The sequence below is a fragment of the Rhinatrema bivittatum genome, chromosome 1, assembly GCF_901001135.1.
Source record: "Rhinatrema bivittatum chromosome 1, aRhiBiv1.1, whole genome shotgun sequence".
Classification (NCBI taxonomy): domain Eukaryota; kingdom Metazoa; phylum Chordata; class Amphibia; order Gymnophiona; family Rhinatrematidae; genus Rhinatrema; species Rhinatrema bivittatum.
In genome coordinates, this window is record NC_042615.1 from 11,987,012 (window position 1) to 12,014,496 (window position 27,485).

The 27,485-nt window shown below is 49.1% G+C and overlaps 1 protein-coding gene across 3 annotated transcripts in view; it reads right to left on the reverse strand.

Annotated features, from left to right (window-relative positions):
- The window catches only part of LOC115083635 (nucleoside diphosphate-linked moiety X motif 6-like), a 157,611-nt gene extending 134,169 nt beyond the window's left edge, over positions 1–23,442 (reverse strand). For 2 of the 3 annotated variants that reach the window (XM_029587680.1, XM_029587609.1), the window contains exons 1-2: positions 23,159–23,442; positions 6,026–6,229 (exon numbers count right to left, since the gene is read on the reverse strand). In XM_029587680.1, the coding sequence (XP_029443540.1) occupies positions 6,026–6,229; positions 23,159–23,384 (430 nt within the window). In that variant the 5' untranslated portion in view covers positions 23,385–23,442. Of the gene's footprint in view, positions 1–6,025; positions 6,230–23,158 lie in introns of those variants that run through there. The other variant, XM_029587754.1, reaches the window with a different exon arrangement.
- Between the last annotated feature and the right edge of the window lie 4,043 nt (positions 23,443–27,485).

The following is a 27,485-nucleotide window of genomic DNA, read 5'->3' on the forward strand; positions in this document are numbered from 1 at the left end:
GGTGAGGGATTCAGCTAGCATGTATTTAGCTTGTTCCGTTTTCCAATTTGCTCCTCCCAGGAGAAGGTGTATTGGTGTTCTTGGGCATTTTGCAATATTTGCATTGCCGTCTTTTCGTATGCCAGGTTGTAGTTTGAGTTTCGGGTGTTAGTGCTGGATTCGTATGGCAGGTTTGCTATATAGGTGCTGAATGTGTTTTTTTCAAGGGTTTCGTGTTACTTCATGAGGCGCCTGGTAGTCAGTCGAAGGAGTCTGTGTCGCTGTTATCGAGAATTTGAATATTCTTTTCTGCGTGGTGAATGGAAGCGTCCCAGTTCTGCTCTGCAACCCTTATTAGGGGCGTTTCTGTGGACATGAAGTATCTGCTTGCAGAACTGGAGGTGCAGGATTTTTATTGGGGTTCTGTGCCAAGCTGACTTTGCCGTCACTCAGCCTGAGTGCTCGCTGTCACCTTCCATCCTCAGACTGCAGCCACACTTCAGATCTGTCCACACTATCCTTATCTTACTGGGTCACCCACTGAGCAGACTCCTCATCTGCTTCTGATTTCTATTTCACTCAGCCTCTTCTCTTCCTGCAAAACAGCGGTGGCTCATTTCATTTTGAATTTGCCTCTTTATTTTCTTTCTGCCCCATTGTTCCATCAGCTTCACTGGCTTCCTGTACCTTTGGCTTTTCTATCTGAGCGTCTTTGCTTTGTTTATCTTGCTTTTCATTTTTACGCACTCTCACATTTGCTAATTATGATTCGCCATTATGTTCCGAGCAGGTATTTACATGAGAACATAAGCGGTGCCATGCTGAGTCAGATTTTATTTATTTATTTATTTAAAACTTTTATATACCGGCATTAGTATGCAAACATTAGTATGCAAACAGATAAAGGTCCATCGGGCCCAGCATCCTGTCTCTGACCGTGGCCAGTCCGGATCGCCTGGAAGTCACCAGCAAATCCCACTATGAAAGTCTGCTTTTTTTGTTGCTCTCCTCAAGAATTCAGGAGTGGAGTAACCAAGGTCTCTCTGGCTAATAATGATTTACAGACCTGTCCTCCAGAAGCCTGTCAAAACCTTTTTTCACCTCAGTTATACTACCAGCCTTAACCAGATTTTCTGGCAGCAAGGTCCATAGCTTAATTATGCGCTCACTAATAAAATTCCTTCCTACATTTGTTTTTAAATCTGCTACTTGTTAGTTTCACCTAGATGTTTAGTATTGTTTGAATGCATAAATAAACACCTCCTTTTTACCTGTTCCACCCCGCTCATAATTTTTATAAACTTCTATCACTTCCCCTCTCAGCCCTCTCTTCTCCAAACTTCTCCTGCATGGTCCTGCATCATTTTTTGTTGCCCTTCTCTGCACATTTTGTAGTTTTGTGATATCTTTCTTGCGATGGGGCAACCAGAATTGCACACATACTCAAGGCGCAGTCTCGTCAAGGATCGGTTCAGAGGCATTCTGATATTCTTCGTTTTGCTTTCTAGTCCTTTCCAAACAATTCCAAACAATCTAGTTCTTTTCTAGACTGCACCAGATACTAAGCCAAGGATCTCAATGTATTGTCCAGAAGGACTCCAATGTCCTGTTCCAAAACGGTGCGCTGAAACTCACTGCATAGTTTCTTAATGTATGCACTGAAAATTTATTTTACGCCCGATACTATAAGCTAATGCTACGTTAAAACATTGGGAATTGGGAAAAATAACCCATGCTATAGTTACACAATGATAGGTTGCATATTAGGAGCTACCACCCAAGAAAGAGATCTAAGCGTCATAGTGGATAACACATTGAAATCGTTGGTTCAGTTTGCTGCGGCAGTCAAAAAAGCAAACAGAATGTTAGTAATTATTAGAAAGGGAATGGTGAATAAAACAGAAAATATCATAATGCCTCTGTATCGCTCCATGGTGAGACCGCACCTTGAATACTGTGTACAATTCTGGTCGCCACATCTCAAAAAAGATATAATTGCGATGGAGAAGGTACAGAGAAGGGCTACCAAAATGATAAGGGGAATGGAACAGCTCCCCTATGAGGAAAGACTAAAGAGGTTAGGGTTGTTCAGCTTGGAAAAGAGATGATAGAGGTGTTTAAGATCATGAGAGGTCTAGAATGAGTAGATGTGAATCGGTTATTTACTCTTTCGGATAATAAAAGGACTAGGGGGCACTCCATGAAGTTAGCAAGTAGCTCATTTAAAACAAATCATAGAAAACATTTTTTCACTCAACGCACAATTAAGCTCTGGAATTTGTTGCCAGAGGATGTGGTTAAGGCAGTTAGTGTAACTGAGTTTAAAAACGGTTTGGATAAATATCTGGAGAAGTCCATAAATTGCTATTAATCAATAAGGAATAGTAGCTTGGGATCTATTTAATTTTTTAAAAGTGCTAAACAGAAAATGTGCATAGAAGATATGCTTTCCACTCATAAAATATGATTTATGTGCACAAAACAATGTTTATGTGTTAAATGTTTTACATGTAGAAATCATATTTAATGAGCAGAAAACATGATTCTCTCTGCATAAAAAGTGTCTAGAAAACATGAGTTAGAAGTATAAGTTGTGGTCCTAAGGGTTGTGGGCACAAAACGATTTGAGAAGAACGTTTGCTCATAAAATACACGTCAAGTTTTCTGTGCATAAATGTTGAGACAGGACTCCAGGTTCAGTTCCATAGGTTACCACTAGCCTCACCCCGACCAACACTGAGAAAACGTGAGTCCAGCCAGCGCACCTCCCTGCATGGGGATTTACCTATTGGTAATGCCTTGATTAGCATGGGATTTGCATGGAGCAGCGCTAAGCTGCGGACACACATATTTTGTGCATAAAACTCCTTGCTCCATTGGGAGTTCAGTTCTTTGCACGAAAATGGCTACATTGGAGCCACAGTTTGCATCGGGTGTGAATCGTTCTTTATGCCCTCTTGGTGCATGTAAGCACGCTCTATGAATTACTGCTATTTCTATATGCAACTTCAAAGGCATGGAAGGCTTTGCCTCATTTACTGCGATCTGCTCCCACATTCCCACAATTTCAGAGAAGGCTGAAGCACATTTGTGTCCTTGAGCTTCAACGTCCTTCAGTGTCGCAATGAGTCGGCAACAACTCTGCTGTTTTAACCTGCTCTTACTTACTAAGCTCACTGCTTCCTCTGTGTGGCATCCTGAAGGTCATTTCACATTATTTTTAATTAAGCTTTTATACAGTACTTTTTATTTGTACTCATTCTTTTTATTATAGTTTCCAACATAAAGAATGCAAAAAGGATCAATGTCTGTCTGTCTATCCATTCCGTCCATAACTAAAATAACTCTCCGAAAAAGGGACGGAAATTCACCAGATTTGGAATGCAGAAAGAAAATATGAATATCTGACAAGAGCTCAAAAACCAGAAAGACTGGGTCAGTATTTTCAGAAACCAAGATCCCCATTTCTTTCTGCAGAATGCTGACCACCACTGACTTCCAAAAGCCCCCGCGCTTCTCCTGCACGTTGTGGACAGAGAAAGGAAAAATAACTGAAGCAGCTGAGGAAGATGGCACCACAAGGCGACGTTAAAGCTATTTTCCCTCCCAGTTCCAAAGTCACACACAGACGCCTTCCCCCCCCCAATATACTCCCATTCCCACGCACCCCGCCCAGCATACTACAAAACCACACCCCCATACCCTCAAATGTACTACCAGACACCCACACTCTCTCTCTACATCACCCCCAACTACCCCCCTACACACACACACACACAGGGACTACCCCCACAACCCCACACCCTTCACCAGCAGAAATCAATCACCCAACCTAAAACCACATCACATTACAAAAAAATCAGAGGTGCATCCCAGCCACAAAGGCAGTAATATGTCATGGTTTCACCTGTTTCACAGCCTCACTGTGCCCCAAGTCTGCCAGCTATGACACCTCCTCACCAGCAGAGGCCTCCAGTAAGCTCTGTTCAGAGCTATCCAAGCCATCTCCTCACTGGCCTTCTGACTCAGCCTATGGTGCAGGCTCATCTCCACTAGGGGATCTCAGCGAGCTTAAATTCCAGCCTTGCCAAGCTCCTCCTCACGGCTCGTACCACACCCAAGCTCCAGCCCTCTGTAACCCAGCCTTGCCCATTCACCTTTGTCTCTTCATGGAGTCACTCTTGACTCTCTGACCTGGCCGTTATTTCCTTGCTTTTTTGCCTTGTGGCCTCTGGGACTTCTTCTGCCTTGCTTGTGGCCTACCCTAGGCCTTACCTTGCCTTGTGGCCTATCCAGGCCTCTCTCTATACTTAGGCACCTTCGGGCCTATAGCCTAGTTACCTATGGATCTCCAGCCTTGTTGCCTTTGGGTTTCTGTGTTCCTTGTTCTGTATCATCTTATCTTGTCATTGTTCAATCCTGTCCTAGTCTGTCCTGTCTAGTTCTCACCTTGCCCAGTCCAGTCTCCAGTATCCTGTCCACAGCTCCCTGTCTGTTCAAGTCTCCTGTCCACAGCTCTCTCCCTGGCCCAGTATCCTGCCTTGCTTGTTTCTCTCCCTGGCTGTGCTCACTACCTTGCATTGTCTGTCTATCGCAGCCCCAGTCTTTGTTCTACATCCAGCTCCAGTATCCAGTCCAGCCTTGCCTCATTCAGCCTGTACCAAACTTTGCCTCGTCAAGCTCCTTACTCACCATGATGTACTGCCCCCGCAGAGACCTACTGCCTCCAGAACCCAAGGTTGAACCTGCAGGGGAGGGGGCTGGTATAGGCAGAAGACTGGTCCTAGCCCTTCCCAGCATCCAGCCTTGCAGTCCTGTACAACTCCTGGGATGGTGTTCCCCGATCCAAGCAATCGTGACATAATATCAATCAGCAGTTAGCCACAGAACCTACAGGACATCATTGATATGGAATATTTTCCCCTTCCCAGTGCAATCTCCCAGAAGCTTTCCAAAGTTTCTTTTGAGGAAAGCCCCTAGAATTAACTTGGAAAATTAAATGAAAAAAAAAAAGTAGGAAAAACATCAGAGACTTAATTTTGGAAATATTTTCCAGTTGAAGCCATGCCTCAGTGAGAGGAGAGGGATTGTAGCATGATAGATGCTAGGATGAGGGAACATGGAGGGAGTTGTACATTTTCACCTTCCCCTTGCCCCCAGGTTGTGATACATGGAAGAGAGACCTAATTACCAACATTCGAAGAGCACCGAATGCAGCATGCCCTTCTACAAATCGGTGTTGGAATGCATTCCCAAACCTCTGTCTCTGCATGCTTTCTCTACTTGCTTGTTATTATAAAGTGCCTTGAAAAACAGCACCAAATAAATCAAAGAAATGTCTAATACAAGATACCAAGCGCCTCTGTACTCATATTCAGCGTTTTTTCGTCTTCTTCCTGTGGCAGTCTGAAGGATACCAATGGAGGGAGAGAAGGAAGCGTGAGGAACCTCACTTGGTGAGAGGGGGGACATATCTTGGGTGTCTGTGGGATTTCAAATACTCTACTGATATTTGTGGCTTATATCAGAAAATCTGAAAGGTCGTGTGGTGCCTTCATGGTCTGGATGTTATATCAGAAGAGAAGCTAATAAGGCACTGGTCTCCAAAATCACCTACTAGCTGCTCTCTGCAGGTTGAATCAAGGCTTCCCAGATAAGCTCTATTATGTTGCTTGAGACAGTCCTAGTTCATGACGGACTGGGGCGCCATAGAGTACTGCCAACAGAGGTCTTGGTTCCTCTGCCTTAAGGCAGGAACATGGTTTGGGAAAGGTCCTGATTGGGCCTGGATTGACATGGGTGGAATACAGAAAATGGGAAAGTCATCTTTCTCAATGACCCAAAGTCCTCCTCATTTCATGCCTATCACACCAGCTTAGATGAGCGATGAGTATTTATGGGCACAGGCCCTCACCCAGCTGATAACAACGCCCAGTACCTCTATCTAACACACAGCACGAGAGCAGGTGAGGCATCGTCTGCTCCTCGCCACAAACACAGTTCATGTTCCGGGCCCAGACAAAATGAGAGACTCATTTGAACTGACCTGCAACTCCAACTTGGTGAGTAGCAAACCCTGGCAACCTGCTGCGGCCTTCCCTCAGCCAGAGTGTGAGTGTGGAGGTGTCCATCTCTGCGTGGTGAAACGTAAAGCCTTGGGCTGCCGCCGTAGCTATAAATCTGCTGTGCAGGATGGGAACGTGCAGCCAGACCGCAACTCTGCCCTCCGCTCTCCACTGCTTGACCGACCCTGGAATACAGACGGACATGACACTCCTCTGTTGTTTATAAGTAAAAACTTTAAAGCCCTCTTAACATCTCAAGAATGATATTCCTGTTCTCTGACATTCTTATGAGTAGGACACAAGATTAGGAACATAAGATCTTGATTTATATGAAATGCAGAATTCACTGTAGAGTAAACAAAGGGCAGGCAATGCCAATCCTCAAGCACCACAAGATAGTCAGGCTGTCAGGATATTCACACCGAATATTCATGAGATGCATTTGCATGCAATGGAAGAAGTGCATGCAAATACATCTCATGAATATTCGGTATGGGTATCTTGAATCCTGAGCAGCTTGTGGCATTCAAGGGCTGGTGTTGCCAAACCATGGACTAAATGATGGAACAAGCCATAAAACAACTTTGCCTTCAGAAAAGCGTCTGGACAGAAACATTGAAGATAAAGCTCCAAATTCACTAACTCTTCTTGAGAACATTTAGTAGAGATGAATTTTAAAACATCCTGCACAACTTATGCTGCAATTATGCACATTAAGTTACATCAATTTTCAAGGTGGACTACATGCATGAGTCTGCTTTGAAAACAATCCTGCCAGATCTGCCCTGCACAAGTTATTACACCCACTATTCGGTGCATGCAAAAATTCTCTTAAAATGTACAAACCCTTTCCTACCTCTGTCCAGTCCACATAAATTTGCGCATTAGTGTGAGTAATTCTGTAAATGGCCATTCCTTCAGGTAAAACACTGTTTTGCCTACCGAAATCCCTTTGAGCATTATCCCCATAACAATCAAAAAAATACAACTAAAACCTGCAGACTATTCCTCAGCCTAAAAGGCGGTTTCACTAGGAAGGAAGAGGCAAAGAAAATTTTGGCCTAGTTAAATAAAAAATGTATGAATGTAAGTGTGTGATGCGATAGCTGTGATTACTGGCATCTCGTGGCAGAGAACAAAGCTTCCCTGACACTCTACATGACCTAGAGTGCCACCTACAGTCCCTCAGTATTGACCTATACCCAAGCCAAGATGAGAATAAGTCAAAAAGGAAAATTAGTATCCTTACCTGATAATTTTTGTTCCTGTAGTACCACGGATCAGTCCAGACTCCTGGGTTTTGACACCTCTAGCAGATGGAGACAGAAGTTTAACAAACAAACTCCGCCTATATCTAGGCTGGTGCCACCTACAGTCTGGCAGTATTACTTAATGTCAAAGCAGAATGGAGTATAAAAAAACCCAAACTAACTATATACAGTAACTGAATAACTGGAAAAAAATGTTGCTCATGTCACCCCCAAATGGGATCAGCAACCAAGGGCTGCAGCATAACCCAACCGGTCTGCAAAAGCAAGAACTAGACATGAATACAATAGCGGGAACTCTCCAAACTGATAATACCTAAATAGAGCGGGACTCTGGACTGATCTGTGGTATTACAGGAACGAAAATGATCAGGTAAGGATACTAATTTTCCTTTCCCTGTACGTACCCGGATCAGTCCAGACTCCTGGGATATACCAGAGCTTCATTTACTTGGGATGGGATCCGGAGAGGCCCACACGCAGTACCCCTGCTCCGAATATCCCCATCCCTGATGCCTGAACATCCAAATGGTAATGTCTAGCAAAAGTGTGGAGCGACTTCCACGTAGCCGCTCTACAGATTTCCTCGGGCGACACCTGATGACTTTCCGCCCAGGAAGCTGCTTGAGATCGAGTAGAGTGAGCCCGAAGGCCCACAGGCAATGGCCGCCCGCTTAACAAAAAAGCAGAATTTATGGCCTCCTTTAACCATCGAGCTATTGTGGTTTTAGCAGCCATATTACCCCAACAAGGACCACTCCAGAGCACAAAGAGATGGTCCGACACCCGGAACTCATTGGTAAGGTCCAGTTATCGTAGCAAAGCTCGGCGAACATCCAACTTCCTCAAGTCCTTATAATCGGGGTCCGACCGGACTTGATCAGAAAAAGCCGGAAGCTCCACTGACTGATTCAAATGGAAAGAAGATACCACTTTAGGCAGAAAGGAGGGAACCGTACGTAGGGAAACGCCCAAATCAGAAATCCTCAAAAAGGGTTCTCGACAGGACAACGTCTGAAGCTCCGACAATCGGCGTGCTGAGGCAATTGCCACCAAAAAGACTACCTTCAAGGTGAGATCCTTCAAAGTCGCCCTACGTAAAAGTTCAAAAGGAGCCGAACACAAGGCTTTAAGAACCAAATTCAAATTCCAAGACGGGCACGGTTCCCGTACAGGTGGTCTCAAATGCTTCACACCCCGTAAAAATCGAGAGACATCAGGATGCATCGCTAGGCTCATCCCATGTATGTTATCGCACATGGAACCGATCACGGCCACCTGCACTCATAAAGAACTCCAGGACAAGCCCTTAGATAAACCGTCCTGAAGGAAACCCAAAACGTCCGAGACTCCCGCCCGGGTAGACTCAACCCCCCTGGCGAGACACCATGCATCAAAAAACTTCCAGACCCTGACATAAGACAAGGAAGTGGAGACCTTACGGGACTGCAACACTGTAGAAACCACAGCATCTGAATACCCCTGGGACTTCAGACGTTTCCTCTCAAAAGCCATGGCGCTAGACAAAAGCATTCGACCTGATCGAAATAAACCGGACCCTGATGGAGAAGGTCCGGCAGATCCTGAAACCTCAGAGGACCACTGATGGCCAGATTGACCAGATCCGCGAACCATGGATGCCTCGGCCACTCTGGAGCGATGAGGATTACCTCTGATGGATGCACTTCTATCCTGCGAGGAGTTCGACCGATGAGTGGCCAAGGAGGAAACACATAGAGTAGAACATCCACCAGCCATGGGAGAACCAGAGCGTCCATGCCCTATGCACACAGTTCCCTGTGGCGAGCAAAGAAGTGTGGCACCTTGGCGTTCTGGAATGTCGCCATCAGATCCAGACAGGGTGTTCCCCAACGGGCACAAATGCGATGAAAAGCTTCGTCTGCGAGCTCCCATTCTCCGGGATCTAGGCAATGTCGACTGAGGTAGTCCGCTCGAATGTTGTCGACTCCGGCAATGTGGGAGGCCGCTATGCTGAACAAATTCCGTTCCGCCCAAGAGATCAGTAACTGAGCTTCCAACGCTACTGGTTGACTCCTGGTTCCTCCCTGAAGGTTGATATAAGCCACCGTGGTCGCATTGTCGGAGAGAATGCGTACCGACTTGCCCCGGAGAATCGGAAGAAATGCCTGCAGAGCCAACCTCACCGCTCTGGTCTCTAGGCGATTTATAGACCACCGAGCCTCCTCTGAGGACCACCTGCCCTGCAAGGACGTCCGCTGACAAACCGCTCCACAACCATAAAGGCTGGCATCTGTGGTTACCACTGTCCAATCCGGAATTACCAAAGGCACTCCCCGCCTTAAGTTGTCCGGGTTGAGCCACCAGGCCAGACTGGAATGAGCATAACCCATCAGGGACAACTGAATATGGAATTGTTCTGAGACTGGGTTCCAGTGGGAGAGTAAAGCTGATTGCAAGGGCCGCATATGAGCAAAGGACCAAGGAACCAATTCCAGAGTTGAAGTCATAGAACCCAGCACCTGTAAGTAATCCCAAACAATCGGAGAGTGTTTGGCCAGCAGGGCCCGTACCTGCCGCTGAAGCTTGACCAGATGCTTCTCCATGAGGGACACCGTGCCCTGACGAGTATCGAATAGAGTTCCCAAAAACTCCAAGGACTGGGATGGTGCCAGGCGACTCTTGGCCAGGTTGACTATCCAACCAAGACTCCTTAGCAACTGCTGTACTCGCGTGATTGTCTCCTGGCAATGCAATTCCGACTTTGCTCTGATCAGCCAATCGTCCAAATACGGATGTACAAGATACCCCTCCTTGCAGAGCTGCGCCACCACCACTACCATGACCTTGGCAAATGTACTGGGCGCAGTGGCGAGTCCGAAAGGTAGTGCCTGGAACTGGTAGTGGCGCCCCAAGATGAAAAACCTTTAAAAGCGTTGATGATCTGCTCAGATGCCGATGTGTAGATAGGCTTCGGTGAGATCCAGAGATGCCAGAAATTCCCCCCGTCGTACCGACGTAATGACGGACCTTTGTGTTTCCATCCAGAAGCGAGGAATCCGTAGGCATCTGTTGACACGCTTGAGGTCGAGAATGGGACGAAAGGTTCCTTCTTTCTTGGGTACCACGAAATAAATGGAGTACCGGCCCTTTCAAACCTCCCCGATGGCACCGGCACGATGGCTCTGAGGTCGAGAAGCCATTGTAGCATCTCTTGTGTTACTCTGATAACGTGGAACCAGATCGAAGTGCGCTTACCTCGTGCAGGAGTGTTCTCCGGACCGGAAAGTAGACAGTAGAGCCCAAGACAGTCCAAAGTCAGGGCAGGCAGCAGAGCAGAGTAATCCGTAAGGCAGTCCAAGATCAGGGCAGGCAGCACAGCAGGGTAATCCGTAAGGCAGTCCAAGATCAGGGCAGGCAGCACAGCAGGGTAATCCGTAAGGCAGTCCAAGATCAGGACAGGCAGCACAGCAGGGTAATCCGTAAGGCAGTCCAAGATCAGGGCAGACAGCACAGCAGGGTAATCCGTAAGGCAGTCCAAGATCAGGGCAGGCAGCACAGCAGGATAATCCGTAAGGCAGTCCAAGATCAGGGCAGGCAGCACAGCAGGGTAATCCGTAAGGCAGTCCAAGATCAGGTAGGCAGAAGACTCCAGGGAAAAACTCAAGCAGCAATACAACAGCAAAAACTGAAATGGCCGAAGCAGTGAGCGTGGGAGAAGGCTCTGAATAAGAAGCCAATCTCCCGCGCAATCTGACCCCGGTCGGCGTCTGATGTCAGAAGGGCGTGTCCTTACCCCCGATCGCACGGGGATCGGCTGCCAGCGTCGGGGAGGGGACCCCCAACGTCACTAGAGGAAGAACTCCTCATTTGGCACGTCCTTGCATCGCCGACGGGGAGGAAAGCCTGAGGCCCTTCGGGACGGCAACACCCCGGTTAGCGCGGGACCAGGAAGTCGATATCGGGGACGGAGCCCCGACGCCATTGGCCAAGGTAACATCTTGTATCACTTCGTGCTTTGGCGCCTGACCGCAGGGAGAGACTAGGAATCTCTGGCGGGGCATGCGTGCAAAATCTAACGCCTAACCGTGTCTTATCACCGAAAGGACCCACTGGTCCGACGTGATTTTGGCCCACTCCTCGTAGAACAGAGTCAATCTGCCGCCCACCACTGGGACCGAGGAATGAGCCGGCCGCCATCATTGCAAGATCTTACCATCCGGCACACTCTGCCGGAGCCAGGTCTACCGAAACGCCGCCCTGAAAGGACGGAGTGTAGGACTGCTGCCTGCTTGTGTTGTGACAAAAGGAAGAAACCGATCCTCGAGAAGTCCGGGATTTCCTACCTCCGCAAAACCGAGCCCTGGAGGAAAAGGCTCCTCTCGACTTTGGCTTATCCTCCGGCAGCTGATGAATTTTATTCTCGCCCAAGGACTGAATCAGGTCCTCTAGCTCCTTACTAAAGAGCAGCTTACCCTTAAATGGCAGGGAACCCAGTTGAGTCTTGGAAGAGACATCCGCTGCCCAGTGGCGTAACCGTAACAGACGTCGGGCGGACACAGCCGACACCATAGATCTGTCCGATGTGTGAAGCAAATCGTAAAAAGCGTCCGCAGTGTAGGCAATAACTGCCTCCAGGTGTCCCACATGAAAAGCTTCCTCCTGGGATAATGAGTTATTGGCCAGTAGCCGCTGCACCCAACGCAGACCTGCTCGCAACGAAAAATTGTTACACATCACTGCCCGGATCCCCAGGGCAGACACTTCAAAAATCTTTTTAAGCTGAATTTCCAGCTTACGATCCTGCAGGTCCTTAAGGGCCATGCCCCCCGTAACTGGAATGTGGTCTTCTTCGTGACCGCCGCCACTGCTGCATCCACCTTAGGGACCCTCAAGAGCTCCAAAGCCTCCTCGGGTAAGGGGTATAGTTTATCCATCGCCTTTGCCACCTTAAGGCCCAAATCCGGAGTGTCCCACTCCTTAAAAAAGCAAATCCGTGGCTGAAAAATGAAAGGGGAAGGACGAAGGAGGCCCCCGTAGACCCAGCACCACAGGGTCCATAGCTCCTAGGCGAGACTCCTCCTGTGGAAGCTGAATCCCTAGCTCCCCCGAAATAGCCGGAATGAAAGGCCCTAACTCATCTCTGCAAAAAAGGCGGACCCCCTTTGGGTCATCTCTGTCCGCCCCATGGACCCCTCTCAGACCATCTGTTGTGGCTTGGCGTCTCCCTCCACCCCCCCTTGGGGGCTGAGAAGGCAACTCCCAGTCGTCCGGGTCCTCCGTGTCCTCAGAGTCTGAGGAAGAATCAGGGTCAGCCACCAGGGTTCTAAGGGGCTTTGGTTGCTGGTCGGACGAGGATCCTGCATCCTGAGGGCCCCTAGCCCGCTTCGGAGGACAGGGCTGGGATTCCAGGGGTGGGGGTCTTCTCTTGTGTACCTTGCGAGCCTTAAAGGCCTTATGCATGAGCAGGACAAAATCTGAGGAAAAAGATGAATCTGACGAGGTATCCTCTGTGTCCCTTGCACATGACCAGGTGAGCCCGCAGACCTTCATTGGAAAGACTGAGAGGCTCCGCCTCCGGAGCCTGTATCCTTTCAAGGACCTCGGGGGCGAAAAGACTGAGATCTGAGGAATGAACAGGATCTCTGGGAAGAATCTTCCCTATAAGGCCAAAAACACCAGTAGTCTTGAGTGCAGCCACTTGCCCTAGAAATCCGGGAAACTGGCTTCTTATCCTCCATCAAACGCAGGACCTGGGTCTCTCTCCATTTACTTGCCATTTTTTCTAATTTACTGCCAAACAAAAGTGAGCCTTTAAAGGCAGCTTAGTCAGATTGGACTTTGAAATAGTATCTACGGACCAGTTGCATAGCCACAGCTGTCATCTGGCCACAATAAGTGAAGTAGCTCCTCTGGCAGCTGTGTGTATCAAGTCACAGCCAACATCAGTCAAGAAGGCAGCCCCTGGTTCTACCATGGGTCCTAAATTGGACCCAATGCCACCAGACTCTTGACAAAGCCGCAAGATACCCCGAGCTACAAAGGCACAACAAGAAGGAATTTGTAAGTTGTCACTGCCACAAAGGCTTGCTTCATGATAGCTTCAATCCTCCTATCCTGATCATCCTTCAGAGCAACACCTCCCTCTACTGGGATGGTTGTACCAAGGCATCCACCAATGCAACTGCTCTCTGGCCTGCGGATCCAAGGGATACAAACCTGCTAAGATGCATCTTCCTTTAAAGGATGCTTCTGGCACATTCCATTCCAGATCAATCAAATGGATTGCATCCAAGAGAGGAAAGAAACAAGAAGCCTTGCACACGGTGACCAAAATAGGATCCTTCTTCTGCTTCCCCAAGGAGTCAGGCCCAGCCATTGCGAGGGTCTTCAGGGTCTGAGATATCAGATCCAGCAACTCATCTCTCTGAAAGAAACGTAGAAGAGTTCTAATGGCTCCAAATCTGGGGGAATATCCCCTTCCTCACCAGAAGAGCCCCCACCATCATCATCGGTATCATCCTGATCCACCTGAATTCGAACTCTGTCAGACTACACTGTGCTACAGCGCTTGACCGTGGAGACATGCAGACGAGCACTCAGAGCGCCTGGACTTACCTTAGTAGGAACTACTGCTTCAGCAGACCGGCCCTGTAGAAATGTCTGCAATCCCTGGAAGAATTCCAACCAGGTAAGTTGGCTGGGTCCATTCTAGGCCCCATAGGTCAGAACCTGACGTCCTGCGAGCCAGTGTCCCCTGAGGACTTGACTCGCAGACCAATCAGGGGAAGAGACACCCCTGAAGAATCTCCCCTGGTCTCACTCCCCTCAGTCGGAGGAGATGGACCATCATCGGTTAAATTGGAAGGAGGCAAATTTCTCCGAGCATCCAGGCAGTGCTGAAACGGGTTTCAAGAAAGCTCTGGTTGAATGGCTCTGATGTGGCAGACAGCATAGATAGATAGGCAATTAAGTTTCTTGACCGTGGGCACCATGCTATAAGTGTAAAGCACGAAGAAGGCTTGCGCCCAGCTTTCCTGCATGTACAAGCACGCTTAATATGGGCGCACAGAAAATGTGCATCTAAGCCCACGTGCCTAGGTCGCTCGTCCCACTGGAAGCTCAGGACCGACACCTAAATTGGGCGCACAAGATGTATGTGCAGAGGGAAGAATGCCCAATTGCATGCACAAACGAGAATGGGCGCATATCCGGACGTGCAATTAAGTGTGCGAAAGTATCCCGCGGGACCCGTGCACCAAAATGGGAGAAGCCTAGAAGTGGGCCTAGCCAAATGGCTGCTCAACCTGCCGTGCCTGCACTCTCTCCTCACCTCACAGAACTCCCCAGAGACGTGAGTGGGACAGCCAAACGAAGAGGAAACAGACCCTTCTCCTGCTGTGTTCTTGTCGCTCTTTTTGTTTTCTTTATAAAAGTTAAAACCTTTTACCTCCCTGGCTGAGAGCAGGAATGGGTCCTGGCTACGGGGGAAGAGGGCTAAAGCCTTCACCGCTGAGCCTCTCTCAGCCTGCAAACACTAATTGGAATTTAGGTCCACGCCAGGCAAGGCTACCAGACACTAAGACACTCTGCTGAGGGTGTGACCGCACGGTATCACCTGAAGAAGCAAGCGGTGCTACATAGACATCTCCTTTCCAACTTCTTTTTCTTTTTTTTTACTCACAGGCAATCCCCTGAATGTCCACCATCTGCTGGAAATGGAGAATACTAGCGGGCTGATGTCGGACCGGGACTATATAGCCATGACGTCAGCTCCATCCCCACCTGCTGGCAGAGGTGCATAACCCACTCGAACCTACCCGAACGCTAAGGAATATGGAAATATGCACGTGCCTCCAAATCCCGCCCCGGAACACCCTCTTTGTTAGCGCACACTTATCTGCATGGTAGTGACAGCCGGCAGGTACTCTGTTTATAAAATATGGAAATATGCACGTGCCTCCAAACCCCGCCCCTGGACATGCTAAACATGTCTTTCAGGCCAATGCAATATCCGCCCAGGAAAACCAAGCACTGGGGTCGTGTATGGAGCAGTAAAAGGCTTTATGGAAAGGTTGGCCTACATTTCTCTGTAGCAGGAAGGAGGATGGTAAGTGAGAAATTCAGATCGTATATTATCAGACATTTAAACTAAAGAATGGGGGTGACAGGAAATGGCCAATGAAATTGAAATGTTACCCTCAAGCAATACAGGAAGTGGGAGGAGAAAATAATAAAATCATTCAGCTCAAAAAAGCATAAAAGGTGTCTAGGAAGTGCCACAAATCAAGAGAGAAAAATTGGAAAGTTATGACTATAAATTCTCACAGTCTGGGCAATACCTGCAGGCCCTAATGGTGGAGGAGGACTTGGATATTGTTGTGGTTACAGAGACGTGGTTCACGGATTCTCATGATTGGGATACGACCATACCAGGCTATAACTTGATAAGGAAGGACAGAGAGGTCAGAAAAGGGGGAGGTGTAGCTCTTTATGTCAAAAACAATTTCCAAGCAACTGAACTGCAAAGAATGTGGGGTAGAGAAGAAGCATTATGGGCCATCTTAAAAAAAGTGGATGGTGCATCCATTTTTACTGGAGTGGTTTACAGGCCACAGACTCAAACGGAAGAACTGGACAGAGATCTGGTCGAAGACATCCAAAAGGCAAAGAATAAGGGAGAAGTGTTGATTGTTGGTGATATTAATCTGCCAGATGTAGACTGGATAATCCCTTCAGCAGAATCTAACAGTAGTAGAGAGATAGTGGATACCCTGCAAGGGGCTCTGTTCAAACAAACGGTAATGGAACCTATAAGGGAGGAAGTTATACTCGACTTAGTACTCACTAACGGGGATAATGTCTCTAATGTCTGGATGAGTGCCCACCTCAGCACCAGTGATCATCAAACGGTAAGGTTTGAAATTGCAAATAGGATGCAGAGAAGTCACATGAAGACCCGGGTTTTGAATTTCAAAAATATGGACTTTGTCAAAATGGGGACATACCTGGAGGTAGAACTAGAAGATTGGGAGAAAATGAGAGAGATGGAACAACAGTGGGCCAAACTAAAAAGAGCAATTACAAGAGCAACAAATCTAGATGTTAGAAAAGTAAACAAAAGTAAGAGGGATAAGAAACCTGTTACGCTTGGGCTCCGGTCAGGGGTCGTGAACACCACCCAGCAGGGTGGCTCCAGGTGGAGAGAGACAGGAATGGCTAGAAACAGTGTCTGGTTCCAGGCTGGGTCAGGGCAGGCAGCAAGTAGCAGTGTCTGGGTCCAGGCTGGGTCAGGGCAGGCGGCAAGTAGCAGTGTCTGGGTTCAGGCTGGGTCAGGGCAGGCGGCAAGTAGCAGTGTCTGGGTCTAGGCTGGGTCAGGGCAGGCGGCAAGTAGCAGTGTCTGGGTTCAGGCTGGGTCAGGGCAGGCGGCAAGTAGCAGTGTCCGGGTTCAGGCTGGGTCAGGGCAAGGCAGGGCAGAAGGCCCGTAGGCCACACACAGTAAGCAGGGCAAGGGAGGTCAGAAGGCCCGTAGGCCACACACACACAGAAGGCCCGTAGGCCACACACTGTAAGCAGGGCAAGGCAGAGAAGGCCCGTAGGCCACACACACACAGAAGGCCCGTAGGCCACACACCGTAAGCAGGGCAAGGCAGGTCAGAAGGCCCGTAGGCCACACACACACAGAAGGCCCATAGGCCACACACCGTAAGCAGGGCAAGGCAGAGAAGGCCCGTAGGCCACACACACACACAGAAGGCCCGTAGGCCACACACCGTAAGCAGGGCAAGGCAGGTCAGAAGGCCCGTAGGCCACACACACACAGAAGGCCCGTAGGCCACACACAGTAAGCAGGGCAAGGCAGGTCAGAAGGCCCGTAGGCCACACACACACAGAAGGCCCGTAGGCCACACAAGGCAAGGCAAGGAATAAGGCCCGAAGGCCGCGCAAGGCAAGGCAAGGAATAAGGCCCGAAGGCCGCGCAAGGCAAGGCAAGGAATAAGGCCCGAAGGTCGCGCAAGGCAAGGGAAGGTCCAGGGACCAAATGCACAGCAAGCAAGGAAGGCTAGAGCAGGGAGCCCAGGCGAGCTCGATGCCGAAGCCCTGAGGGAACTGTCAAGCAGGGTTATAAGGGACAGCCCAGAACATAGAGAGGAGAAGGGAGATGGACTGGGCCTGTCAGGAGATCCAGCTCTAGAGGGACCCCTGGTGGTGAGGCGGTTGCACAGCAGCCATAGCCGTAACAAAACCGATCTGATTCTCAAAGGAAGTGGCTGATAAAATAAAAACAAGAACAGTGTTCAAGAAATTTAAAGGAGCCCAAAAAGAGGAACACAGGGAAGAATATCTGGTGAAACTGAGGGAGCAGAAGAAGGAAATCAAGAAAGCAAAAAGTCAGGTGGAAGAAATGATTGCCAAAGAGGTAAAGCAAGGTGACAAAACATTTTTCAGATACATCAGAGAAAGGAGAAAGGACCAAAGTGGTAAACTGAAATTGAATGGTGAAAAGGATCAGTGTGTGGAGAGAGATGAAGAAATGGAAGAAATATTAAGCAAATACTTCAGTTCGGTGTTCACTAAAGAGGACCCTAGAGAAGGACCATCGCTAGTTAATAAGAAACTGAAAGGGGGTGGAGTAGACGAAACTCCGTTTACAGAGGAGAACGTATGGGAAGAGCTTGGGAAACTGAAAGTGGACAAAGCCATGGGACCTGATGAGGTTCATCCCAGGATACTGAGGGAGCTCAGAGATGTGCTGGCGGCTCCGCTGTGTGACCTGTTCAATAGATCCCTAGAAACGGGAGTGGTGCCGAGTGATTGGAGAAGAGCAGTGGTGGTTCCCACTTCACAAAGGTGGGAGCAGAGAGGAGGCTGGAAACTACAGGCCAGTAAGCCTCACCTCAGTGGTGGGAAACGTAATGGAGACTGCTCTATGTGAACTATCTACAATCCAGTGGGTTGCTCAATCTGAGGCAGCATTGGATTCACCAGGGGAAGGTCCTGTCAGACCAATCTGATTGATTTTTTTGATTGGGTGACTAGAGAATTGAGTCAGGGAAGATTGCTCCATGTGATTTACTTGTATTTTTGTAAAGCCTTTCATAGAAGGCTCAAAAATAAAATGAGAAGATTGGGAGCGAGCCCCAAGGTGGTGGTGTGGATTACAAACTGGTTGACGGATAGAAGACAGCGTGTAATGGTAAATGGATCCTACTCTGAAGAGAGAGTGGTGTTAAGTGGAGTGCCGCAGGGATCGGTGTTGGGAACGGTCCTGTTCAACATATTTATAAGCGACATTGCGGACGGGATAGATAGTAAAGTTTGTCTATTTGCAGATGATACTAAAATCTGCAACAGAGTGGACACGCCAGGAGTAAAGAGAAAGAGACATCCTTTAAGGAAGCTTCAACAGTGGTTGAAGATATGGCAGCTGGGATTCAATGCCAAGAAGTGCAGAGTCATGCATCTGGGGTGCTGTAATCCAAAAGAACTGTATGTGATGGGGGGTGAAGAGCTGCTGTGCAAGGACCAAGAGAGGGACCTTGGGGTGATAGTGTCTGGTGATCTGAAGACGGCGAAGCAATGTGACAATAGCTAAAGTCAGAAGGATACTGGACTGCATAGAGAGAGGAATAACCAGTAAGAAAAAGGAGGTTATAATGCCTTTGTACAGGTCCTTGATGAGGCCTCACCTGGAGTATTGTGATTAGTTCTGGAGACCGTATCTCAAAAGGGACAGAGACAGGATAGAGCCGGTCCAGAGAAAGGCGACCAAAATGGTGGGGGGTCTCCATCAAATGACTTATGAGGTCAGGATGAAGAACCTAAATATGTACACCCTGGAGGAGAGGAGGTGCAGGGGAGACATGATACAGACCTTCAGGTACCTGAAAGGTTTTAATGATGCACAATCAACAACAAACCTTTTCCATTGGAAAGAAATCAGTAGAATTAGGGGTCATGAAATTAAACTCCAGGGAGGACGACTCAGAACCAATGTCAGGAAATATTTCTTGCAACATAACTAATGTTTGGCGGACATCAATCACTGGTCAATACATTTCGGTGGGAAGGACTTTTATTATAGAGACACATCAGTGGTGTACATTGAAAAAATACCATAGTTTATAATGTAAATACATTTCTTCACGGAGAGGATGGTGGATGCCTGGAATGTCCTTCCAGAAAAGAAGGTGAAGACAAAAACAGTGAAAGATTTCAAAGGGCATGGGATAAACACTGGATCCCTAAAGGCTAGAGGATGGGATGAAGAAAAGAGAACATGGGGGTAATGCTGGTGAGGCGGTTACTACCCTTAACCAAGAAGCCTTCATACTGTTGATGCAACTCCATCAGTGCTCTCTGCTTCAACGGCAGGGGGAAAAGGGGAATTAGATTCAGACAGCAACCAACAAGAACATGGAATCTTACAGTCTGGTAAAACAAATAAGCATGGGGGTTATTTGTTTTACCTATGTCAGGAACTACGTCAGGAACAATGCCTGCTTACATTCAGGAAGTACTTAAAAACTTGGCTCTTCAAACAAGCCTTTCCTTAAGCCAAGGCAACTTTAAAACAGACTCTCGATTCTGCCATCGGTTCGGTTTCATACTTTCACCAAATTATTTATCTACATGTCGCTATTACAATCTATATTCACTGTAACTTAAGCTCTGATCAGGCTGTTTATAACTTTGTTATGTTATACTTTGTTATGTTAAACTTTGTTATGTTATTCCTATTCTTTTGCTTTCAGCTCTCCCCTCTATAAATCCCTGTTCATTGTAACTTTATCTTTCCAGTTAATTGGTTACCCCCTGTTTCGCTGTAAACCGGTACGATAAGACGCTAGTCTTGAGTATCGGTATATCAAAAGAATTTAAATAAATAAATAAATAAATAAATAAATAATTTGCTGATGCGGCTGTTACTACCCTTAACCAATAAGCCTGAAACTTGTGATGTAACCCCAACACTGCTCTCTGCTTCAACAGCAAGAGGTAAACAGCAAGAAGTAACATCAAACAGCAACCAACAAGGGCCCTGACTTTGACGGTCTGGGAAACGATAAGTAAGGGGGGGGATCTGCCTGGCACGGCAGATGCTACCATAAGCTTGCTGGGCAGACTGGATGGACCATTTGGTCCTTCTCTGCCGTCATTTCTATATTTCTATGATTGAGCGCCTGCTTTCCTAACGCGCGCCCATCCACCTGTCCCGGGCACACGATGCAGTAGGCAAATGAAACGCTGCGTTAGAAAGGAGGCGCTGGGGGAAATTGTGCACCCCTGGCACTCCTTGGCATCAGGTGCCCAGGAGAAGTGGCTGTACGCCGGTTAGGAAAACAGACGCTCAGTTTACGAGTCTCCGTTTACCTAACCCATGGCTGTGCACAAGTAAATTGAGCGTCCGTTTCTTTCCTAACTTGACTGCCGGCAAGGCTTTTTTTTTAACATTTCTGCTTTCTGTGGTTCCTCCAACTTAATATCACTATGAAGACAAAAGGCATGGGGGTGGCTTGAGGGAATGTTGGCTACTACCTGGAGACGAATATCCTTATTCAATAATGCGACTCCAACATTGTTCTATGCTTCAACGGCAAGAAGAAATGTGGAAAAAAGGATTTGCAACCACATAAAAGCAGGGGAGTAGCTTGCTTGTTACGGCGGTTACTACCCCAAACCAAAAATAATACCTGATACCTCACTTTCAATGCAAATCCAGCATAGCTCTCTGCTTCAACGGCAGGGGAGCAAGTCTGATATTTCACTTTCAAAGCAAAGCCAGCATAGCTCTCTGCTTCAACGGCAGGGGAGGAAGTTTGACAATTCACACATATCCAGCATAGCTCTCTGCTTCAACAGCAGGGGAGCAAGTCTGATATTTCACTTTCAAAGCAAAGCCAGCATAGCTCTCTGCTTCAAATGCAGGGGAGGAAATTTTGACAATTCACGCATATCCAGCATAGCCCTCTGCTTCAACGGCAGGGGAGCAAGCCTGATATTTCACTTTCAAAGCAAAGCCAACACAGCTCTCTGCTTCAACGGCAGGGGAGGAAGTTTGACAATTCACACATATCCAGCATAGCTCTCTGCTTCAACGGCAGGGGAGGAAGTTTGACAATTCACACATATCCAGCATAGCTCTCTGCTTCAACGGCAGGGGAGGAAGTTTGACAATTCACACATATCCAGCATAGCTCTCTGCTTCAACAGCAGTGGTGCAAGACTGATACTTCACTTTCAATGCATAGCCAGCATGGCTCTCTGCTTCAACTGCAGGGGGGAATGAAGAGAGGTGGATCTATATTCAGGCAACAATCAACAAGGACTGACTAAACAGATAAGCATGGGTGTAGCTTGCTTATTGCGGTGGTTAATACCCCTAACTAAATTAAGCTATTTCACTTAGATGCAGGTCCAACACTGCTCTCTACATTAATGGCGGGGGTGGAAGGGAAATAGAATAAAAAAAAGGTTATTAAGAGCCAAGAGAAACAGATAAGTATGTGAAAGAAAAAAAAGTGTGAAAGCTTGTGGGCAGACTGGATGGGCCGTTTGGTCTTCTTCTGCCGTCATTTCTATGTTTCTATGATATTAAGTCGGAGGGACCACAGAATAGTAGTATTTTCTGCTTTTCTGTTAAACGTTTGGGGCTCCTCAAAGACTTAAAGCTGGCATTAATTTTTGAGGATTAAAATGTGGGCGTCGGGCGCAAATTTATTTTTTACGTAAGGGGGGTTCTAGCTAACAGCCTCATCAACATGGCATTTTCGTATGACGAGCGCTATTAGCTGCGCACTGGTTTAGACGCGCTGATCCCCTTATTGTAGAAGAGGTTATGGATGCGCGTCCAACCGCAGGTTAACCTGTGCGCTAGCCTGAGCGCACGGTGAGTTTGTGTGCACTTTCGGGTCTGTGTGTGTTTTTCTAACTCCCGATGCATTAGTGTACCATTATCTTATAGCACCGGACGTTAACTCTTTTTTTTTTTAGTGTGCTAGTAAAGCGAAGTTCAGTGCAGTTTTTTCACTCACATCAGATTACACCGGGAGGGGGTGCCTCAGGGAGAAGGCGCTACAGCCCAGCTTCCCAAGCTTGCAGGCGAGCAGCACATTGTGCATGATGAGAGATTTTAAAAGAGGACGTGGCCCTTTCAAAATTGATGAACTTAACATGGAAAAAGAGAAGAGGGTGTTTTAAGATGTCCTTCCCATTCCTTGGGAAAGCCCTGAGCGAGGAAGGACAGACTCCAGGTCTGCTTGGTAAGAGTATGCTCCCCGGAGAGCAGCACTTAAAAACCTGTTTTTACTTAGGCTGCTTGAAGGAAAGGGGTGTTTGAGAGAGCAGCGATTTTTTGGTTCAATTGAAAGCAGCTGATGCTGGTGCCCTGGCGGCTCCCTCCAGATCTAAAGAGCCTCCATCAAGCCACGGAGCAGGAGGGAGGGCTGAAGCAGGAGCAGCCTTTGCACTCGATACCGCTGGTATGGGGAGCTCACTTAGCAGTGCACTTACTGGCATGGGAGACCTGAAAGCAGGACAGGTAAATTACCTTTCTGCAAGACAATTAAAGGACTTGAGAGGAAAAATCATAAGACATCTGAAGATTTGGGAAGTGGAGCATTATGCATATGACAGTATAGAGGGCGAACCCGCCTACCCTCTCTGCATGTGCCAGGGCCTGCATTCTGCGGGGGGAACCTGAATCTGCAGAGAGCAGAGCACGCACTGGCTGGGGGCGGGAGCTGCAGAAGTAGCGCTCACAGCTGGAAGGAGGGAGCCCTGCCCGGGCACCACTGGCTGGAATATGACCCTTAGCCTTCTCAGGGCACTGACTGTGACATACAAAAACCCGGTCTCTGGCTTTACCCTGCAGCCAGCTGCGGAAGGACCCTTCATCCAGGCTCTGTCCAGGCGGGAAGTCCTGGGGCAGCTGCACAGTGACGCCCCCAAACTTATCCAGCTGGGCTTCCAGGGGGAAGGGGGCGTGCGGCCCCCGCAGGGCCATGGCGCGGCTCTGCACACCCAGGCTGGGCCTGGGCACCCTGCGCCAGAGAGCAAGGCCACAGCCTCTGAGCCCGGCCTGGGCCAACATCTCCCCCGCCGCTGGCAGAGAGCAGGGATTTCAGGCCTTCCCCTGGGAAGCAGGCAGCAGCAAATTACCGAACATCTCCTAATACAGGAGCAGCCCAGCTCCCCGGCAGCAAATTACCGAACATCTCCTAATACAGGAGCAGCCCAGCTCCCCGGCAGCAAAATACCGAACTTCTCCTAATACAGGAGCAGCCCAGCTCCCCGGCAGCAAAATACCGAACATCTCCTAATACAGGAGCAGCCCAGCTCCCCGGCAGCAAAATACCGAACTTCTCCTAATACAGGAGCAGCCCAGCTCCCCGGCAGCAAATTACCGAATATCTCCTAATACGGGAGCAGCCCTGCTCTCCCGGCAGCAAATTACCGAATATCTCCTAATACAGGAGCAGCCCTGCTCCCCCGGTAGCAAATTACCGAATATCTCCTAATACAGGAGCAGCCCAGCTCCCCGGCAGCGAATTACCGAACATCTCCTAATACGGGAGCAGCCCTGCACCCCGGCAGCAAATTACCGAACATCTCCTAATACAGGAGCAGCCAGCTCCCCGGCAGCGAATTACCGAACATCTCCTAATACAGGAGCAGCCCAGCTCCCCCGGCAGCAAAATACCGAACTTCTCCTAATACAGGAGCAGCCCTGCTCCCCGGCAGCAAAATACCGAACATCTCCTAATACAGGAGCAGCCCAGCTCCCCGGCAGCAAAATACCGAACATCTCCTAATACAGGAGCAGCCCAGCTCCCCGGCAGCAAATTACCGAACATCTCCTAATACAGGAGCAGCCCAGCTCCCCGGCAGCAAAATACCGAACTTCTCCTAATACAGGAGCAGCCCAGCTCCCCGGCAGCAAAATACCGAACATCTCCTAATACAGGAGCAGCCCAGCTCCCCGGCAGCAAAATACCGAACTTCTCCTAATACAGGAGCAGCCCAGCTCCCCGGCAGCAAATTACCGAATATCTCCTAATACGGGAGCAGCCCTGCTCTCCCGGCAGCAAATTACCGAATATCTCCTAATACAGGAGCAGCCCTGCTCCCCCGGTAGCAAATTACCGAATATCTCCTAATACAGGAGCAGCCCAGCTCCCCGGCAGCGAATTACCGAACATCTCCTAATACGGGAGCAGCCCTGCACCCCGGCAGCAAATTACCGAACATCTCCTAATACAGGAGCAGCCAGCTCCCCGGCAGCGAATTACCGAACATCTCCTAATACAGGAGCAGCCCAGCTCCCCGGCAGCGAATTACCGAACATCTCCTAATACAGGAGCAGCCCAGCTCCCCGGCAGCAAATTACCGAACATCTCCTAATACAGGAGCAGCCAGCTCCCCGGCAGCGAATTACCGAACATCTCCTAATACAGGAGCAGCCCTGCTCCCCGGCAGCAAATTACCGAATATCTCCTAATACGGGAGCAGCCCTGCACCCCGGCAGCAAATTACCGAATATCTCCTAATACGGGAGCAGCCCTGCACCCCGGCAGCAAATTACCGAATATCTCCTAATACGGGAGCAGCCCTGCACCCCGGCAGCAAATTACCGAATATCTCCTAATACGGGAGCAGCCCTGCTCCCCGGTAGCAAATTACCGAACATCTCCTAATACGGGAGCAGCTCAGCTCCCAGGCAGCAAATTACCGAACATCTCCTAATACAGGAGCAGCCCTGCTCCCCGGCAGCAAATTACCGAACATCTGCTAATACGAGAGCAGCCCTGCCGCTGGAGTAAGGTCGGGCGAGCCCAGCTCCCCGGCAACAAATTACCGAACATCTCCTAATACAGGAGCAGCCCTGCTCCCAGGCAGCAAATTACCGAACATCTGCTAATACGGGAGCAGCCCCGCCGCTGGAGTAAGGTCGGGCGAGCCCAGCTCCCCGGCAACAAATTACCGAACATCTCCTAATACAGGAGCAGCCCTGCTCCCAGGCAGCAAATTACCGAACATCTGCTAATACGGGAGCAGCCCCGCCGCTGGAGTAAGGTCGGGCGAGCCCAGCTCCCCGGCGGCAAATTACCGAACATCTCCTAATACGGGAGCAGCCCCGCCGCTGGAGTAAGGTCGGGCGAGCCCAGCTCCCCGGCGGCAAATTACCGAACATCTCCTAATACAGGAGCAGCCCTGCTCCCAGGCAGCAAATTACCGAACATCTCCTAATACGGGAGCAGCCCTGCCGCTGGAGTAAGGTCGGGCGAGCCCAGCTCCCCGGCGGCAAATTACCGAACATCTCCTAATACAGGAGCAGCCCTGCTCCCAGGCAGCAAATTACCGAACATCTCCTAATACGGGAGCAGCCCTGCCGCTGGAGTAAGGTCGGGCGAGCCCAGCTCCCCGGCGGCAACTTACCAAACATCTCCTAATACAGGAGCAGCCCCGCCGCTGGAGTAAGGTCGGGCGAGCCCAGCTCCCCGGCGGCAACTTACCGAACATCTCCTAATACGGGAGCAGCCCCGCCGCTGGAGTAAGGTCGGGCGAGCCCAGCTCCCCAGCGGCAACTTACCGAACATCTCCTAATACGGGAGCAGCCCCGCCGCTGGAGTAAGGTCGGGCGAGCCCAGCTCCCCGGCAACAAATTACCGAACATCTCCTAATACCCAGCTTTCAACACCATCACGTCCCAACCCACTGTAAGAGACCTTGGGGTAATTCTTGATCAACAACTCAATCTAAAAAAACAGATCAACTCCATCCTCAAAGAAGGTTTCTTCAAGCTCAGTATTCTGAAGAAACTCAGACCCCTCCTCCACTATCATGATTTCCGTACTGTCGTCCAAGCTACCCTCTCCTCAAAGCTTGACTACTGTAATGCCCTCCTCCTCGGCCTACCCTCCTCCACTACCAAACCCTTACAAATGTTCCAAAATGCAATCGCCAGGGTCATCACCAACTCTCGGAAAGCTGATCACATCACCCCCATACTCAAAGAACTCCACTGGCTCCCTATTGCATCCCGTATTCTCTTCAAAATTTTAACTATAGTACACAAATCCATCCACTCTCACAATTCTAACTGGCTTGATGAACCCTTTCGTCCTATACGCTCTGTACGACCCATTCGATCAGTCAACATAGGCACCCTCTCCATCCCCCCTTTGAAAAAAGCCCACCTCTCCACCACTAGAGACCGCGCCCTATCCATTGCAGGCCCCAAACAATGGAACGCCCTCCCCACCACGCTCAGGCTTGAGCCATGTTATTCCAAGTTCAGAAAAAAACTTAAAACGTGGCTCTTCCGTCAAGCCTACCCTGATTAATCCCTACCTCCCTCCCCCACCCTCCAGTTCTTACCTTCTGATCTTACTTGTATATAGACTCCAGTTAGTAACCTGCTTAAGCCTTTATATATAAGCCTTTATTTATAGACCTGTATATATATATATATATACCTGTAAATAGCCTGTTACAGTTGTTTGATTGCTTTAATTTCTTTGCCCTCTGCTCTATGTATATTCCTCCCTGTTTCCCCTCCCCGTTGATTGTAATTTCAGCCTTTCAGTTACAATGTGAACCGGTATGATGTATGCTTACTAATGCCGGTATATAAATGTTTCAAATAAATAAATAAATAAATAATACAGGAGCAGCCCTGCTCCCAGGCAGCAAATTACCGAACATCTGCTAATATGGGAGCAGCCCCGCCGCTGGAGTAAGGTCGGGCGAGCCCAGCTCCCCGGCGGCAAATTACCGAACATCTCCTAATACAGGAGCAGCCCTGCTCCCCGGCAGCAAATTACCGAACATCTCCTAATACGGGAGCAGCCCTGCCGCTGGAGTAAGGTCGGGCGAGCCCAGCTCCCCGGCAGCAAATTACCGAACATCTCCTAATACAGGAGCAGCCCTGCTCCCAGGCAGCAAATTACCGAACATCTCCTAATACGGGAGCAGCCCTGCCGCTGGAGTAAGGTCGGGCGAGCCCAGCTCCCCGGCGGCAACTTACCGAAATCTCCTAATACGGGAGCAGCCCCGCCACTGGAGTAAGGTCGGGCGAGCCCAGCTCCCCGGCGGCAACTTACCAAACATCTCCTAATACAGGAGCAGCCCCGCCACTGGAGTAAGGTCGGGCGAGCCCAGCTCCCCGGCGGCAACTTACCAAACATCTCCT